The 17,052-nt window shown below is 37.0% G+C and overlaps 1 protein-coding gene and 1 pseudogene across 3 annotated transcripts in view; one reads left to right on the plus strand and one right to left on the minus strand.

The window, feature by feature from the left end:
- The first annotated feature begins 291 nt into the window (after positions 1–291).
- Positions 292–17,052, plus strand: part of ATM (ATM serine/threonine kinase) — a 139,935-nt gene continuing 123,174 nt past the window's right edge. For 2 of the 3 annotated variants that reach the window (XM_068556799.1, XM_068556800.1), the window contains exons 1-5: positions 292–881; positions 3,850–3,948; positions 4,032–4,144; positions 5,428–5,573; positions 9,497–9,661. In XM_068556799.1, coding sequence (XP_068412900.1) covers positions 3,877–3,948; positions 4,032–4,144; positions 5,428–5,573; positions 9,497–9,661 — 496 coding nt within the window. In that variant the 5' untranslated portion in view covers positions 292–881; positions 3,850–3,876. The remainder of the gene's footprint in view (positions 882–3,849; positions 3,949–4,031; positions 4,145–5,427; positions 5,574–9,496; positions 9,662–17,052) is intronic. The other variant, XM_068556798.1, reaches the window with a different exon arrangement.
- Positions 7,718–7,870, minus strand: LOC137772732 (U2 spliceosomal RNA; annotated as a pseudogene).

The following is a 17,052-nucleotide window of genomic DNA, read 5'->3' on the forward strand; positions in this document are numbered from 1 at the left end:
GGACGAGTGAGCCGGAGCCCGAGCTAGAGGGCGAGCGGCGAAGGCAGGGTCGCACGCCATTGGCGGGCAGTGCGAGCGGCGAACGCAGCGGTCGCACGCCATTGGCGGGCAGGGAGCAGGCGCGTTTCCTAAGATGAGCCTGTCGTTTTGGGGGTGCGAGTGCTGGGAGCGGAGAGCTTGTAGCGTTTGGCGCGCATGGGCAGACAGTGTTCGGGCGCCCGTCAGCCTTACTGCTTCCTGCGGAGACGCACGCTGCGCGGTCACGCCAGGTTTGAGCCGGAAGCCGGAATAGTGCGTGGACAGTCGGCTCGGCCCGTGAGGGAGGCGTGTTGAGCGGGATTCTAGGCTTCGGCCGTCGCCGCCGCCAGAGATTCCGCCTTGGCTATCCGAGTCCAGCGGTAGGGGCGCGGAAGCAGCGCAGTGGTTTCTGCGTTGGGGAATTCAGTCGTATCTGAGCCGTTCAGTCCTGGCCTTCAGACTCACTCCTCCAGAGCGGCCCTTTACTCCTCTCTTCACCTCATCTTGCCCAGCCCACTGTCCGTATCGCTCTCGTCCGCCCACCCTTCCTGCTCCAGCCGACTTAGCCTTGAACCTACTTCTTAATGCCCAGAATTGAACCTTCGTGCGCGTACCCTTCCAGTGTCCAGATGTAACTAGATGGCTTGAGTAATCATCTTTTTTCCCCTCTCATAATTAGTAGTTTTAATCAGCGAGCAATTTGTTCGGGCTTCAACTACAGTCTCGTGATTAAGAGCATGGGCTTTGGTATCGCACTCCCGGAGTTCGAGTCAGCTAGCTGTGTGACCTCGCTGTCCTGTCTTCCTTGTGATAATCCTGTCCTGTGGTGAGCCCTCAAGAGCGTTGGCGGCTGCTTTTACCAGGTACAGATAAGTAACAAGACTATTAGAATTAAGAATGAAAATGTGATAGAAGAGGATTGTGGTGGTAGAGGAGTGGATGGGGTTCTGTAGAAACTTAGACTGGGAGAATCAATTCTGTTTGCGGTGAGACCTTGCAGTGTTAAATTGTCCTGGAGGATGATAGGAACCTTCTAGACAGGAGGGAAAACGCATATAAAGGCACAACGTGTAAAAGGTTCCTGAAGCTCAAGAGTGAGGTCCAGCACTGAATGAAATAGATTTGGGCATTTTTCACGTGTTGAAGTCATAGGAATGGATGAGATCCTACTGTGAGAACATACAGTGAGAAGTAAGGAGACAAGAAAGTTCTTTCAGGTGTGGGTGGAAAAAGAACCATTGAAAGAGACTTGTGAAACAGAAAGGAAGGGAATAATGATAATTGCTAACATTTATTGAGCAATTTCTATGCCCCAGGTACTGTGTTAAACATGGACAGGAATCCTTACAATAACTCTTTGAAGGTCTAGTTCAGTTCTAGTATTGTTTTTCATTTTATCATTGAGAAGACGGAGGTTTAGAGAGATTAGCTAACATGCCCAAGGTTATAGAGCTTGTAAGTGGCAGGACCAGGTTATGAACTAGTACAATCTGACCACAGACTCCACACTCTTACCGTTAGAAAAGAATGGCATGCTACGGGCAGAATTAGATCTAGGAAGATGGTATATAAGCATCATTGTCAAATTCTGCAAAGGGACCAACTTGGTTGAGATCCGAAAAGGAACAATGGATTTGCCAATTCAGAAGCTGTTACTTAAGAAACATGTATCATGCTAGTTGCATGGTTGGGAGTGGAACCTAAATCGTTGTGCATTAATGTATTAATTGAATTCACCTGTATCTGGTGACACTCTTATTCTGCTTGTCTACTCTCTAGTTCCTTTGGCCATCTTTCAGTTCCTCCAACATACTTTGCATTTTTTCATCTTGGGACCCTTTGGCTGTGCTAGTTTCCTTCTCTAAGATGTTGGTCCTTTAGCTCTTTCTATGATGGGCACCAGTTCATTCAGATCTTGGCTTTATTGTAACCTCCTCTGATACATCTTCCTTGATAGTTTATAAAAAATGATCCTTTCCATTGCTATTGTGTATTTGCTTCCTTTGAGCCATATATCACAATTTGGAATTATGCATTGATTTATCAGTGTACTTGTTTATTGTCACTCTTCCCCACTAGTCATGACTCCATGAGGGTAGGATTTGTGTCTATTTAGTTCATTATGTGTCTAACTACCCCTAACATAGTACCTCGAACACAGTAGTTGCCCAGTAAATATTGTTGCTTGTCGCAGTGAATGAACATTTCCTGTTTATGTAGATAATACTGAACTGTTTTGTTTTCTTGAAAGTAATCAATCTCTGAGAATTGGATAGGGGGAAAAGCAAGTTCAGAAAAGCCACAGCTTAAAAAAAAATTTAGGGCTGCCACTTCTTGGAAGTGTCACATGTTCAGTAAACATGCATTTTTTTTTTTCACCCTACAAATAACATATTAAGAATATAGGTGCCTGCCTTTACGGTTCTTTGGATGTTGCTAAGGTGTTTTCATTGGTTAGAATCCCAATTTTATTTTCCTTATTGACTCAGGAAGCCTTTAAACTAAGATTGAGCAAGAAGGGAGAGGAGTTCTAGATACAACTATAAGGAATGGAAAAATAAAAACGACAGTCCTTGCCTTCAAGAGGTATACAGTCAAATGAAAAAGGCATTCGAATAAATAATGACTTGTATTCTACAGCATAGAAAAGGAGGTTGTTATAGGGATAAAGGAATCAGAACAACTTATCAATATAAATGGAGAAGAGAATTAGAGCTATCTGCCAATAAAATAGTCTTATTAGGAAGTTTGTTCTAAGTGAGAGTGTTTAAAGAGAGGGCAAGAATTTTGTTGGAGAGATTTCTTCCGTTGTAGGAAGATTGGACATGATCTCTCAGTTTCTTCCAATTTTAAGATTCTGTGAGATTAAGCAGGGGCAGAGTAATATACTTGATCTTGAAAGATTGAGCAGAATTTATGTGGATGGATGGGGAAAGGACTTTGCCCACCTTTTTATCCTCTTGAGATATATATGTAGTGTAGATATAATAGACAGACATGTACATTTTTTCCTTGTTTATAAACATTTATAGTAACAAAAATGAAGCTTCTTTGTAAAAAGGCTCAGAAATACTAAAACAATGCTTTTCTTGAAAAATTTTTTTTTTAAGTTTATCAAAGGAAGGTTTGATTGCATCAGAAAATCTAAAAGGAGGAGGTCTACTGCAATGGCATTAAGACACAGTAAAATATAGTTGACCTTTGACTTTTGCAAGGTATATCGCTATGGCATATAATTTCCTTCGTTTCCTTTTATAACAATAATATCATTTTCCTCCTATTTTTATGTATTAAATGAGAACCATAAAGCCAGTTGAGATATAAGTGCTAGGCAAGGCTTACTAGCTCTGATAACCTCTTACATATCCATTCCAAAGCATAAGTAATTTAAGCTTTTGGCTCAGGAAAGTGGCACGTCACTACATATAAGAAAGGGTCCTTTTAAATCGTTCAGATAGTGTTAAATCCTTAAGTGCTCTTTTCCTTATTCTTTGCCTGGCTGCCTTTTTTTCATCTTTTGTATTTCAATTTAAATGTCATGTTTCTTAGAAGAAGAAAAGGTGTCTCCTCTAAGAGATCCTCTTCTTAGAAGAGGTCTCAGAAAAATAAAGTAAATTATACCTTACTTATTTTTATCCTGCTACACATTCAACACACATTTGCATGTTAAGGCTTTGTTTTGATATATTCTAAGAAAATCTCATTTAAATATGGAAGTATTAAGAAAAATCATTGTGCATTATAGTATGCCTCTAGCTATACAGGTAGATCCAACTATATATTAATACCACAGTCTGAAATAATTTTATTATGTATATATTTTTTTTACAGATGATGTGTTTTCTGAAATTCTGAATCATGAGTCTAGCACTTAATGATCTGCTTATTTGCTGCCGTCAACTAGAACATGATAGAGCTACAGAACGAAGGGTACTAAATTACTTAAATTTAGTCTTTCCTTGAAACAAGTGTGTGATTGGTAACGCATTATTTTGTTCTTTTTTCATTTTCAGAAAGAGGTTGAGAAATTTAAGCGCCTGATTCAGGATCCTGAAACCGTTCAACATTTAGATCAGCATTCAGATTCCAAACAAGGGAAATATTTGAATTGGGATGCTGTTTTTAGGTATTCCATTCTAAATTTTTTTTACTGTCTTTATTTTTCTTTTTCATTTTTATTTCTCTTGTGATATTTTTTTGTGTATGTAGGTCTAATTTATCTGTGCTCCCTGTGAACCGTTGTGCCTTGCATAGGAAATTGGCGCTCAATTTTTATCTGAAACATAATTTTTAAAGGATGTTCATGTAGAAAAAGTTAAAATTTTTGAATCATTTGTTCAATAAAATGTCAAACATACTTCACTCAAGATTAGAGAGAATTTCTTTCGTATCAGTTCATTCATAAGACTTTATTTCAAATTAGAGCATAAAATTAAGTTATATCAAGTCCTTTATTGTTACTTTGACATCTTTAAATATTGCTCTAAGTAACTGCCATATGTTAAACTATAGTAAAAAAGTAAAAAGGAGTTTTAGAAAAACTATATGAATGCAGTTAACAAACACAAAACTCTGGCATTGGAAAGACACAATTCATTGCTGAACTGGAGTGGCAAACAATTAATGCTTTTTACATTAAGACATAATTTTCAATTATGAAGTCCATTTATAACTAGAAATAGATTGTAAGACTTAGGAAAGATGAATAAAATATTTTAAATTAATGTAAAATACTGATAAACTTGAAAGAACATTTTCAGTCAAGGGGAAATATGAGTATTTACTTGTTCTTGAATGTTTAGAACAGATAATCTATTTTATTTTTTTAGCTTTTATTTGGTACTAGATAGACCATTGCAGATATCATTGTAGATAACATGAAAAATATATACTTCTTTTCCCCTGGTTACTTACTTTATTTCAGATACCACAAATATAGTTATCTAAAGATGAATACTGTTTTGTGTAAGCTGATCATGTAGGCCAAATATGCACCTGATGCACCCAGCTAATCATGAATATCTTATAGGCAGGCTTCATTTAAAGGCTAGAGACATTACCAACTGCCTAGGAAAGAGATAGGTCATGTACAGAATAACAGAAAGAGGTGAGAAAGAATTGAGAGCCCCTGATAGCATTGCAAGCTTTTAGTGATAAAATGAGAAAGCAGGCAGGAAAGCAATAGAAAATCCTGGAGGTTACAGATTAAGAGCTTTGCAGGCCAGACTTTAAATTAGTGTTGAGGCCTTAGGCCTTAAAAAAGAAATGTAATTGTTTTGTTTAGCTGGTACATTGATTGAAGCAATGTGGTTTAAACAATGCTCTTTATGATGGCATGAAGGACTTTTTGAAACTATTATAATTTAAGTATTTAATGAGTTTCTGAAATTACATTGCACTTTCTTGAAGAGTTTTACAGAAATATATTCAGAAAGAAACGGAATGTCTGAGAACAGCAAAACCAAATGTATCAACCTCAACACAAGCCACCAGGCAGAAAAAGATGCAAGAAATCAGTAGCTTAGTCAAATACTTCATCAAATGTGCAAATAAAAGTAAGTGCTATTACTTGGCTTAATAGATTATTGTTACATGAGTTTGGTCTGAATATGGTGAGATAAAAGTTCAGTGCTAACTCTAATTTCTAGTACATGTAATGATTTTTAATACTCTAGGTTCAAATATTTGGAGGAATTTATACAAGCATGGAATGATAGAATCTCAGGGTTTGGAAGGATTAAAAAATATTATTTCATCTACCCATTTTTCTTGGATCCCATCTATATGTCCCTGGCACTTAGGTAGCCTTAATGATTAAACATGCCTTTTGAGACTTTCTTTTCTGTTTGAGTAGTTTTCATAGTAGTGAAAACCTGTCTCTTTTTGTTACTGCTTCTATTTGCTGAGATAATACAGAAAAATACTCACTCAGTTTTTTCAATATCCTTTTTTCAAATATCCTTTGAGATATTTGAAGTTACCCATGATATTTCCCCTGAGTCCTCTTCTCTAAGCTAAACAAACCTACTTCCTACTGCTCATATGAGCTAGTTTTGTGTCACTTCTGAATATTCTTCAGTTTAATTCTCTACCTCTTAAAGTGTGGGACTCAATCTTATAGGCATATTCTGATTGGTATGGAGTGGAGCAGGACTTGCATATCTTTTATTCTATACTTCTACTGATTCATTCTAAGATTACATTAGCTTTCTTGGCAGTCAGAACCCACACTCTTTAACTAATAGCATGCTTACTATTGATTAAAAAAAAAACCAAGTTCTTTTTTGCTCCTGATGAGCCACATATCTCCCATTTTGAACTTATACAGTTTTGAAAAGCCAATATTTTTGAACCAAAATGCAGAATCCTAGTAGGCTTATGTAAGGAAATGATTTTCATACAGTGCTGAAAAGCTAGAGGCGGAAATGTTTGTTTAGGGACTTGGACTCAAACTTTGTTTATTTTTCACAGATAAGTAAGTGGCTTTGTGACGCCAAGTTTAGTTTACGAATCAGAAAAGCCCAATGTTGGTAAACATTATTAAGCAGAAGGATATAGATTGTTAGTGAATGATATTTCAGAACGGTGGTATGAGACTTGAGTCTAAAAGACAGTGGCTTTAGCAAAATTTTAGTTTTTCGGCTCCTCTGAGATGCCATTTTGTGTGGATAGCTGCAAGCCCTGAGAAGGGACTCCAGCATAGACAGAAGAAAGCTGCACCGAAATATTTTTGCACCCGCTTTCGCTCTGCATCCATTAAAATTTGTATTCTTGGCTACTAATGCTGGGCTCTTAATAGATCTTAATACGGTCTGACAGAATTTATGACTGAGTGAGAGAAAGATATTTGTATCCCATTCGTAGCCCATCAGAAAAGTTTGCAGCTTAGAATTTTGCTTTAAAGTGAAAAAAACCTTCTACTGCAAAATTAACAATGGAGATCACATTTTCTTTTTAATTAATTAATTTACTTTTGGCTGCGTTGGGTCTTTGTTGCTGCGCACGGGCTTTCTCTAGTTGCGGCGAGCGGGGGCTACTCTTTGTTGTGGTGCGTGGGCTTCTCGTTGCGGTGGCTTTTCTTGTTGCGGAGCATGGGCTCTAGGCACGTGGGCTTCGGTAGTTGTGGCTCATGGGCTCTAGAGTGCAGGCTCAGTTGTTGTGGCACACGGGCTTAGTTGCTCCACGGCATGTGGGATCTTCCCAGACCAGGGATCGAACCTGGAATCCATCAGGAATACACCCTGCATTGGCAGGTGGATTCTCAACCACTGCACCCCCAGTGAAGCACGTGATCACATTTAAAAATGTATGAAAGTATCAATATGTTGGTTTATAGGAATGAATGGATGAAATTTTCAGTGTAAGATTATTTAAATGGTTGAAAAATGATATTTTTATTCAAGGCTTTTTTTCCTTTCAAGTTTTACTTTGTAACTTAAACATCTTTAATCTTGGAGCAAAACCAGGAGCTACTATCGTGTCATCTCACTTCTTCAATTTTTTTTTTAGAGGGTTGGAGGGTTGATGAGAATTGAAACACATGTCCAGACTTTGCCAGACTTGCTTAACATTGGTACCCAAGGTATGATGAAAGAAACAGAGATCAGAAAAAAAGAGGTAGATGGGAAGGAACCAGTAAGCAAATATTGTTCAACTGTAACAGATGTTATAGTTAAGAAAATGTTAGGAAGACTATAACAGAGAAATGCACAGGGTGTTACAGCAGAGGATATTATGATTGTGCATTTCATCATTAGCCAGATGCCTAAAGTTATAAGCCATAAGTAAAAATGATTTTTTAAACTAATAACAGAAACTACACTTGATCTTAGCCAAAAGGCCAAGAAGTGATGATTTTTTGTTATATCAGTGCATATTTATTTATCATACTTCTAAATATAACTAGTCTCATCATAAAAAATCCTAAAGTAGAATATATTCAAATATACATAATGACTTGCACCCTGCTCATAACTTACAACAAAAACTTTATATGCAATTTTAAGATTGTTAATATTGAAATATGAAAAATTTCAGCTGTGACATCAATACGATTTACTGAAAGTAACAAATAAGTTTTAAATATACTTTTGTTACCTTTAAGAATATATCCAGGGCTTCCTTGGTGGTGCAGTGGTTAAGAATCCGTCTGCCAATGCAGGGGACACGGGTTCGAGCCCTGGTCCGGGAAGATCCCATATGCTGTGGAGCAGCTAAACCCGTGTGCCACAACTACTGAGCCTGTGCTCTAGAGCCCACGAGCCACAACTACTGAGTCCACGCACCACAACTACTGAAACCCGCGTACCTAGAGCCCATGTTCCGCAACAAGAGAAGCCACCGCAATAAACCCACACACTGCAACGAAGAGTAGCCCCCACTCGCCGCAACTAGAGAAAGCCCGCGTATAGCAACGAAGACCCACCACAGTCAAAAATAAATAAAAAAAAAAATAAATTTTTTAAAAAAATGAATATATCCAGGGACTTCCCTGGTGGCACAGTGGTTAAGAATCCACCTGCCAATGCAGGGGACACGGGTTCGAGCCCTGGTCCGGGAAGATCCCACATGCCGCGGAGCAACTAAACCCATGCGCCACAACTACTGAGCCTGTGCTCTAGAGCCCACAAGCCACAGCTACTGAGTCTGCATGCCACAACTGCTGAAGTGCGCGAGCATAGAGCCCGTGCTCCGCAACAAGAGAAGCCACCGCAATGAGAAGCCCGTGCACCGCAACGAAGAGTAGCCCCCGCTCGCCTCAACTAGAGAAAGCCCGTGCACAGCAACAAAGACCCAATGCAGCCAAAAATAAATAAATTTAAAAAAAAAAAGAGTTCCATTGGAAAAAAAAAGAATATATCCATTAATTCTGAATTTTCAGGACCTCTAATAAGTAAATAAAACTAAAAATTATAACCTTACATATGTATATATAATAAATGCTATTATAGGACTTGGAAGTAATTTTGCTTTTTAAAGTAAATAGTATTCTTATAATCTTATTCTAATAAATTCAGGTTTTTATAAAAAATACCAGGAAACTTTGGGTCAGTCAAGGTCTAATGTCAGAAATTGTGAATTATTAAGGTAGAATGAATGATTGTTTTTGCTATATAATCCAATAGGATTGGCAAGTTTTTTTTGTAAAGTGACCAGATCGTAAATGTTTTTGACTTTGCAGGCTATGTAGTCTCTGTCTCAACAACTCAACTTTGCCGTTTTAGCATCAGAGTAGCCATATACAATATGTAAATGAATAGATATGTTTGTGGTCCAATAAAACTTTATTTCCAAAAACAGGAGGTTGGCTGAATTTTGCCCCTGGGCCATCGTTTGCTAATCCCTGTTTTATGAGAAGGAGGTTAGTTAATAGTAATTTCCCAAATGGAATTAATTATACAATTGCCATTCCAAGCATCCTTAACTTATTTGTCTTAAGATTTATATGTTTTTGTTTGTTTATTTTATTTTTAAATAGGAGCACCCAGGCTAAAATGTCAAGAACTCTTGAATTATATCATGGATACAGTGAAAGATTCATCTAATGGTGCCATTTATGGAGCTGATTGTAGCAACATATTGCTGAAGGACATTCTTTCAGTGAGAAAATACTGGTGTGAAATATCTCAGCAACAGTGGACAGGTATGTTTTGAAGTTGGTTACTTGTGAATTTTTCCCTGTGAAATGAAATTTCACCAAAAGAGCATTCAGAGTCTATTTATATCCCCCAAATGACCTCACAGTTTAGCAGTACCTTAGTAAAATTAAATGATTATAGAATCTGACACTTTTCTTGTATTATGTACTTCTTAAATTGTTACTAATAATGTATTTGGTGCCTGCTGTCAGAACTAAAATTACAGAATTGAAAGATGCCATACCTGTCCTCAAAGACTTGACAGTCCAATGACAGAAAAAACCAAGTAAACTGAAAGTTATAATGCAGTGAGTTCACAGATCAGTGACACCTAAATGCAACAATGATTAAAGTAGAAAGAAGAAAACCGAGAGATGTCATAAAAAGGAAAGCAAGAGAATTTCAAGTTGGAAGAGGTGTGACATTTAAAGTGTTGTAGAAATAATAAGATGCAGAAGTATCCATTAGGACTAGGCAGTTTGCAGGTCACTGGTAAGGTAATTGAAATGAAATATTAGAATAGAATATATAGGACCCAGGTGACTTACAAGATAAGTAGAGTGGGGTGCCATGGAGGTATTGTTGACAGTTTGTAGGTGAGAGGTACTAAGAGACCACAAAGGAAGTTTGGTCAGAGGCTGAAATTTTTGAGTTTATTGATTTCAAAAGTGGAGTATTTCTGGCTCTGGCTGGCTTACTGGGTGAAAATGGTATTTGGCTTTAATGAGGTGACTTTAAGCCAGATGTCAAAGTCTTCTAATACAGCCACCTCTGAAAATTTAGAAACTCGGTATTTTTCATTGAGAAGTATTCAAGATAAATTGTGCTAACTTAAAAGACATTTATCTATATTTTTTACCATCAGTTTATCATTTCAAAATAAGATGTTTGTGGACCATAAACCCATGACCTAATCAGTGGTCTACATTGTATTCTACTGTTCCCACATGAATAAAGGCCTTCTTAGCTATTGCTTAATTTCTTATCTGGGGCCTTTGCTGTTGCTCTGAGCACAAAGGAGGCTTTGTCCCAAACAGAGCCCTCAGGAAGCCTAGTGGCAGCCTTTAGAGAATAGGCCAGTGATATCTAGGGTACACCGACACGTCTGTCACCAAAATGGTTCAGCCTAAATATTTAGAATATTTGTACATTTTAGATTATTACTTGTAACTATGGGTCTCTGAAACAAAGGCAGTCGTTCCTCTAGTCTCTTTACTCTTGATTCCATCATCTGACATGTTCTCTGAAATTCTCTATTTTTAAGCAAACTACTTTCACTTCTAGTAGTCTTTTTGTTGAATTATTTTGTTAGTTAGTTACCTTCTCTGAAATTTACTTCTCTAATGAAGCCTGCTCAAGAAGTGAAGTTTACATTCAAAATATATTTGGTAGAGGTGGTGATTGAAGCCATGGTTATGGATGAGATTGTCTAGGGAGAGAGTTTAGAGTGAGATGAGAAGATGGCCTTAGTCTTCTAAACCAACATTTCCATATAAATTTTGGAATCAGCTTGTTGATTTCTACAAGAAGTCCTGCTGGGATTTTATTGGTATCGCGTTGAACCTATTGAACTAAGGAGCAATAGACATCTTAACATAGACTCTTCCAATCCATGAACATGATATATCTCTCCGTTTATTTATGTCTTTTTTGATTTATCAGCATACAGAATTTGTATATTTTTGTTAGATTTATACTGCAGTAGTTTGTAAATTTTACTGTCTTTTTAAAACATTTTCTTTTCCATGTTGTTCAGAAGTACAGTTGACTTTTGTATATACCATATTGATCTGGGACCTTGCTAAAATTGCTTATTAGATCTAGGAGGTTTTTTGTTCATTCTGGGGAATTTTTTATTTAGACAATTGTGTCATCTGCAAGTAGGAGAGAGTTTTTTGTTCCTTCATTTCTGAGCCATGTGGCCTTATTTCTTTTTTCTGCCTTATATTGACTAGGACCTAAGTATGATATTTTGTTTTTAATGGTAAGATGTGCATAACATAAAATTTACCATTTTAACCATTTTGCATGTACAATTCAGTGGCATTAAGTATATTCACATTGTTATGCAACCATCACGACTCATTTCCAGAACTTTTTTCATCTTCCAAACTGAAACTCTGTACCCATTAAACAGGAACTTCCCCTGCTCCCCAACTCCAGCTCTTGGCAGCCATTCTACTTTCTGTCTCTGAATTTGACTACCCTAGTACCTCCTATAAGTGAAATTGTACAGTATTTGTCCTTTTCTGAATGGCTTATTTCACTTAGCATAATGTTTAAGGTTCATCCATGTTGTAGCATATGTCAGAGTTTTCTTCCTTTTTAAGTCTGAATAATATTCCATTGTATGTGTATACTACATTTTGTTTATCCATTCATCTGTCATTGGACCCTTGGATTGTTTCTACATTTGGATATTATGAATAACTCTACTATGAACATGGTGTACACATAGTTCTTTGAGTCCTAGCTTTCAATTGGGTATATATTCAGAAGTGGAATTACTGCATCATATGGTAATTCTATGTTTAATTTTTTGAGTACCCACCATACTGTTTTCCACAAGGGCTACACCATTTTACATATTCATCAGCAATGCACAAGTGTTCCAATTTCTCCACACCTTCACCAACACTTCTTTTTCTTTTTCTTTTTTTGATAATAGCCATCCTAATGTAAATGGGTATGAAGTGGTGTCTCATTGTGATTTTGATTTGCATTTCCTTAATGACTGGTGATGTTGAACTTTTCATGTGCTTATTGGCCATTTGTATATCATCTTTGGACAAAAGTCTATTCAAATCTTTTGCCCAGTTTTTAATCGGGTTGTTTGTTTTTTGTTGTTGGATTGTAGGAGTTCTTTATGTATTCTATATTAATCCCTTATCAGATATATGGTTTGGAAATATTTTCTCCCATTCCATGGGATGCCTTTACCTCTGATGATAGTGTCCTTTGATGCACAAAAGGTTTTGCTTTGATGAATACAGTCTATCTATTTTTTTCTTTTGTTGCCTGTGCTTTTGGGGTCATTTCCAACAAATCATTGCCAAATCCAATGTTATGAAACTTTTCCCCTGTGTTTTCTTCTAAGAGATTTATAGTTTTTCCTCCAATATGATTTTGATTAGGAGTAGCGAGAAAAGACATCCTTCCTTGTCCTGTTCCTGGTTTTAGGGGGAAACATTCAGTGTTTGATCATTAGCATATTAGCTATTTTTTAAAAATTAATTAATTTTTGGCTGCGTTGGGTCTTCATTGCTGCACGTGGGCTTTCTCTAGTTGCGGCGAACGGACGGGGGCTACTCTTTGTTCCGGTGTGTGGGTTTCTCATTGCGGTGGCTTCTCTTGTTGTGGAGCACAGGCTACAGGTGCATGGGCTTCAGTAGTTGTGGCTTGTGGGCTCAGTAGTTGTGGCTCACGGGCTCTAGAGCACAGGCTCAGTAGTTACGGTGCACGGGCTTAGTTGCTCCATGTCATGTGGGATCTTCCCGGACCAGGGCTCGAACCCGTGTCCCCTGCATTGGCAGGCGGATTCTTAACCACTGCGCCACCAGGGAAGTTCAGCATATTAGCTGTTGATACAGGTTGAGGACACTCCCTTCTATTCTGGTTGCTCATGGTTTTTTATCATGAATGGGTATTGAATTGTTAATTTTGTTTCTGCATATATGGAGATAATCATGGGTTTTTTTTGTCTTTAGTTTATTGATATGATGAATTATGTTGATCAGTTTTTCACAGGTTGAGTCAACCTTGGGTTCCTGGGGTATACCCTATTAGGGCATGATGTATTATCCATTTTATATATTACTGGATTGAATTTGGAGGTGGTGGTGGTTGTAAGGTTTTTAATTATGAATTCAATTTCTTTAATAGATGCAGGATTATTTAGGTTACATATTTTCAGTGATCTTTGGAATTTGTTTCTTTAAGAATTTGTTCATTTCATATAAGTTGTTGAATGTATGAGTGTAAAGTTGTTCTTGAATATTATTGTCTCATTATCCTTTAAATGTGCTTAGACTCTGTAGTGTTCCCTCTTTCATTACTGAGTCTGATCTTATAATTATTAGTTCCTTACTTCTGTTTGTTTTGGATTTCATTTCTTCTCTAGTTTCATAAGCTTAGATCATTGATTTGAGAGCTTCTTTCCAAATATGTGCATTTAATATAATAAGTTTTTCTCTAAACACTACTTTAGTCACATCTCACAAATGTTGACAATGTTGTTTTTTCTTTTTCTTCAGTTCAAAATATGTTCTAGGTTTTTTTGAGGGCTTCCCTTTGACCCTGGATTATTTGAAAGTATGTTGTTTAATTCCCATTCATTTGGGGTAATTCTCCTGTTTTGTTTTCCTTTTGTGGTTTAATGTTATGGTCAGAGACCATGCTTTTTATAACCAAAATTATTTATAACTGTTATGATTTCTTTATGATCAAGGATAAGGTCTAACTTGGTGAGTGTTTCATATGCATTTGAAAAGAATGTGTATCTGCTATTGTTGGATGAATTATTCTATACATGGCAGTTACAATCAGTTGGTTGATGGTGTTCAGTTGTATAACAAACTGGTGTGAAAGCATGAGTGACAAGTGAGAAAATGGATTAACAAATACAACATTTTCAAAAGTTTTGGTTACAAGGGGAAGGGAAAGGGGGGTCCTATTAAAGAAGAGAGTGATTGGAGTATATATACATGTAATCAGAAGGATTCAGTGAAGAGAGCGTAGTTGAATACACAGGAAAATTGCTCATGTATGTTTCCTGAGAAGAAGGGATTCCAAAGCAAGAGCCCTAAGATTGTCCTAAGGAAGAAAATAGTTTTTCTAATAAGGTAGAAAGGAAGAAAAGTTAAAAACCTTTAGTTGCTTTCTTGTATAACTAATATAAAATATGGGCTTCCCTTCAGGTCTTGGAAGTGCTACATAGTTTTGCTTCTGCCTATCTCTCTGACCTTAAAGTCCACCCCATCCTTCTAATTTCTGTGCTCTAGCTACAGTGGCCTTTATTCAGATTCTCTAACCCAGTGATTTTCAAACTTTTTTTTAATAGACTTTATTTTTTTAGAGCAGTTTTAGATTCACAGCAGAATTGGGCAGAAAGTACAGAGTTCCCATATATCCCCTGACCTCACACGTGCACAGCAACATCCAGCACCAAAGCGGTACATTTGTTTCCGTCAGTGAACCTACGCTGACACCTCATATCACTCAAAGTCCATAGTTTACACTGTCACTCTTGGTGGTGTACATTCTATAGCTTTTGAGAAATGTATAATGATATGTGTCCACCATTATTGTATCATAGAGAATAGTTTTACTGCCCTGAAGATCCTCTGTGCTCTGCCTATTTATCCCTCTCTCCACCTTGATCCCTAGCAACCACTGATCTTTTTAACTGTCTCCATAGTTTTGCCTTTTCCAAAATGTCATATAGTTGGAATCATACAGTATATAGTATTTTCAGAGTGGCTTCTTTCATTTAGTAATTTACATTTAAAATTCCTCCATGTCTTTTCATGGCTCGATAGCTCATTTCTTTTTAGCACTGAATAATATTTCATTGTCTGGATTTACCACAGTTTAATTATCCATTCACTTACTGAAGGACATGTTGATTGCTTGCAAGTTTTGGCGATTATGAATGAAAATGCTATAAACATCTGTGTACAGATAAGTTTTCAACTCATTTGGGTAAATGCTGAGGAGCGTGATTGCTGGATCATATGGTAAAAGTATGTTTAGTTTTTTAAGAAACTGCCAAACTGTCTTCCAGAGTGGCCATTGTCAATTTCTGTATTAAAAATCAGTAAAGCATAATTTTTGTAATTAGTTTTAATTAAAAAATAGGAGCGCTAATATTTTCTTCTGACATAGCTATGGATCATCTCACACACTCCTGTTTAGAGAGTATAAGCTCTTTCTTACCTGTAGCATTTGTTCTTTTTTCAGAGGCTACCCTTTGTATGGCCCGTTTTTTCTCGTCCTTCAAGTCTCAGTTTAAATGTCACGGCCATTTTCTGATTGTCTTTCCTAATTTCTTCCTCTCTTATTTTCTACCGTGGTACTCTTTCCTTCGTAGTACTTTTGTGAAAATAAATGACACGCTTCTAAATAATTCATGGGTGGAAAGAAAATTCTCAAGGCATGTTTAAAACTGAATGAAAATGAAAATTACAACATATCACAATTCGTGGAATGTAGCTAAAGTTATGTTGAGAGGGTAATTTATAGCATTAAATGCCTACATTAGAAAAGAGGAAAGATATCAAATTAATAATCTTAGCCTCCATCTCAAGAAGCTAGAAAAACAAATCCAAAGACTTCAAGCAGAAGATAAGAACAGAAATCAATGAAAACAGAAGAGTAAAGGAAAATTATTGAAACAAAAAGCTGATTCTTTGAAAACATCAATAAAATCTAGAACCTCTGGCAAGAGTGAGTAAGGTAAAGAAAGACACAAATTATTGATATTAGGAATTAAATGGGATATAATTGCAGATTCCGCAGATACTGAAAGAATAGTAAAGGAATGCTATAAACAACTCTACACACATAAATTTGATGACTGAAAATAAATGGAACAATTCCTTAAAATCACACACTATCAAAACTCACCCAGTATGAAATAGGTAATCTGTATACTTCTGTAACCAGTAAAGAAATCAAATCTGTAATTTAAAACTTTTCATTAAAAAAATTGGGAACTGGGGCTTCCCTGGTGGCGCAGCGGTTGGGAATCCGCCTGCCAATGCAGGGGACACGGGTTCGTGCCCCGGTCCGGGAGGGTCCCACATGCCGCGGAGCGGCTAGGCCCGTGAGCCACAACTACTGAGCCTGCGCGTCTGGAGCCCGTGCTCTGCAACAAGAGAGGCCGCGATAATGAGAGGCCCGCGCACCGCGATGAAGAGTGGCCCCCGCTTGCCACGACTAGAGAAAGCCCTTGCACAGAAACGAAGACCCAACACAGCCATAAATAGATAAATAAATAAATAAATTTATAAAAAAAAAAAAAAATTGGGAACAAGACAAGGGTATTCGCTGTCACCACTCCTATTCAACATTGTACTGGAGGTCCTAGCTAGGGCAGTTAGGCAAGAAAAGGATAATTGGCATACAGATTGGAAAGGAAGAAATAAAACTGTTCACATTTGTAGATGATATGGTTGTCTATGTGTAAAATCCCAAGGAATCTACATTTAATGATGTCATTTGGGGTTTTATTTTATTTTCTTAACTCCAGAAACTCCTTTTAAAAAAAAAAATTTATTGAAGTATAGTTGATTTACAATGTTGTGTTAATTTCTGCTGTACAGCAAAGTGACTTGGTCGTACATATATATATTCTTTTTCATATTCTTTCCATTATGGTTTATCACAGGATATTGAA

This window comes from Eschrichtius robustus, chromosome 11, assembly GCF_028021215.1.
Source record: "Eschrichtius robustus isolate mEscRob2 chromosome 11, mEscRob2.pri, whole genome shotgun sequence".
NCBI classification, from domain to species: domain Eukaryota; kingdom Metazoa; phylum Chordata; class Mammalia; order Artiodactyla; family Eschrichtiidae; genus Eschrichtius; species Eschrichtius robustus.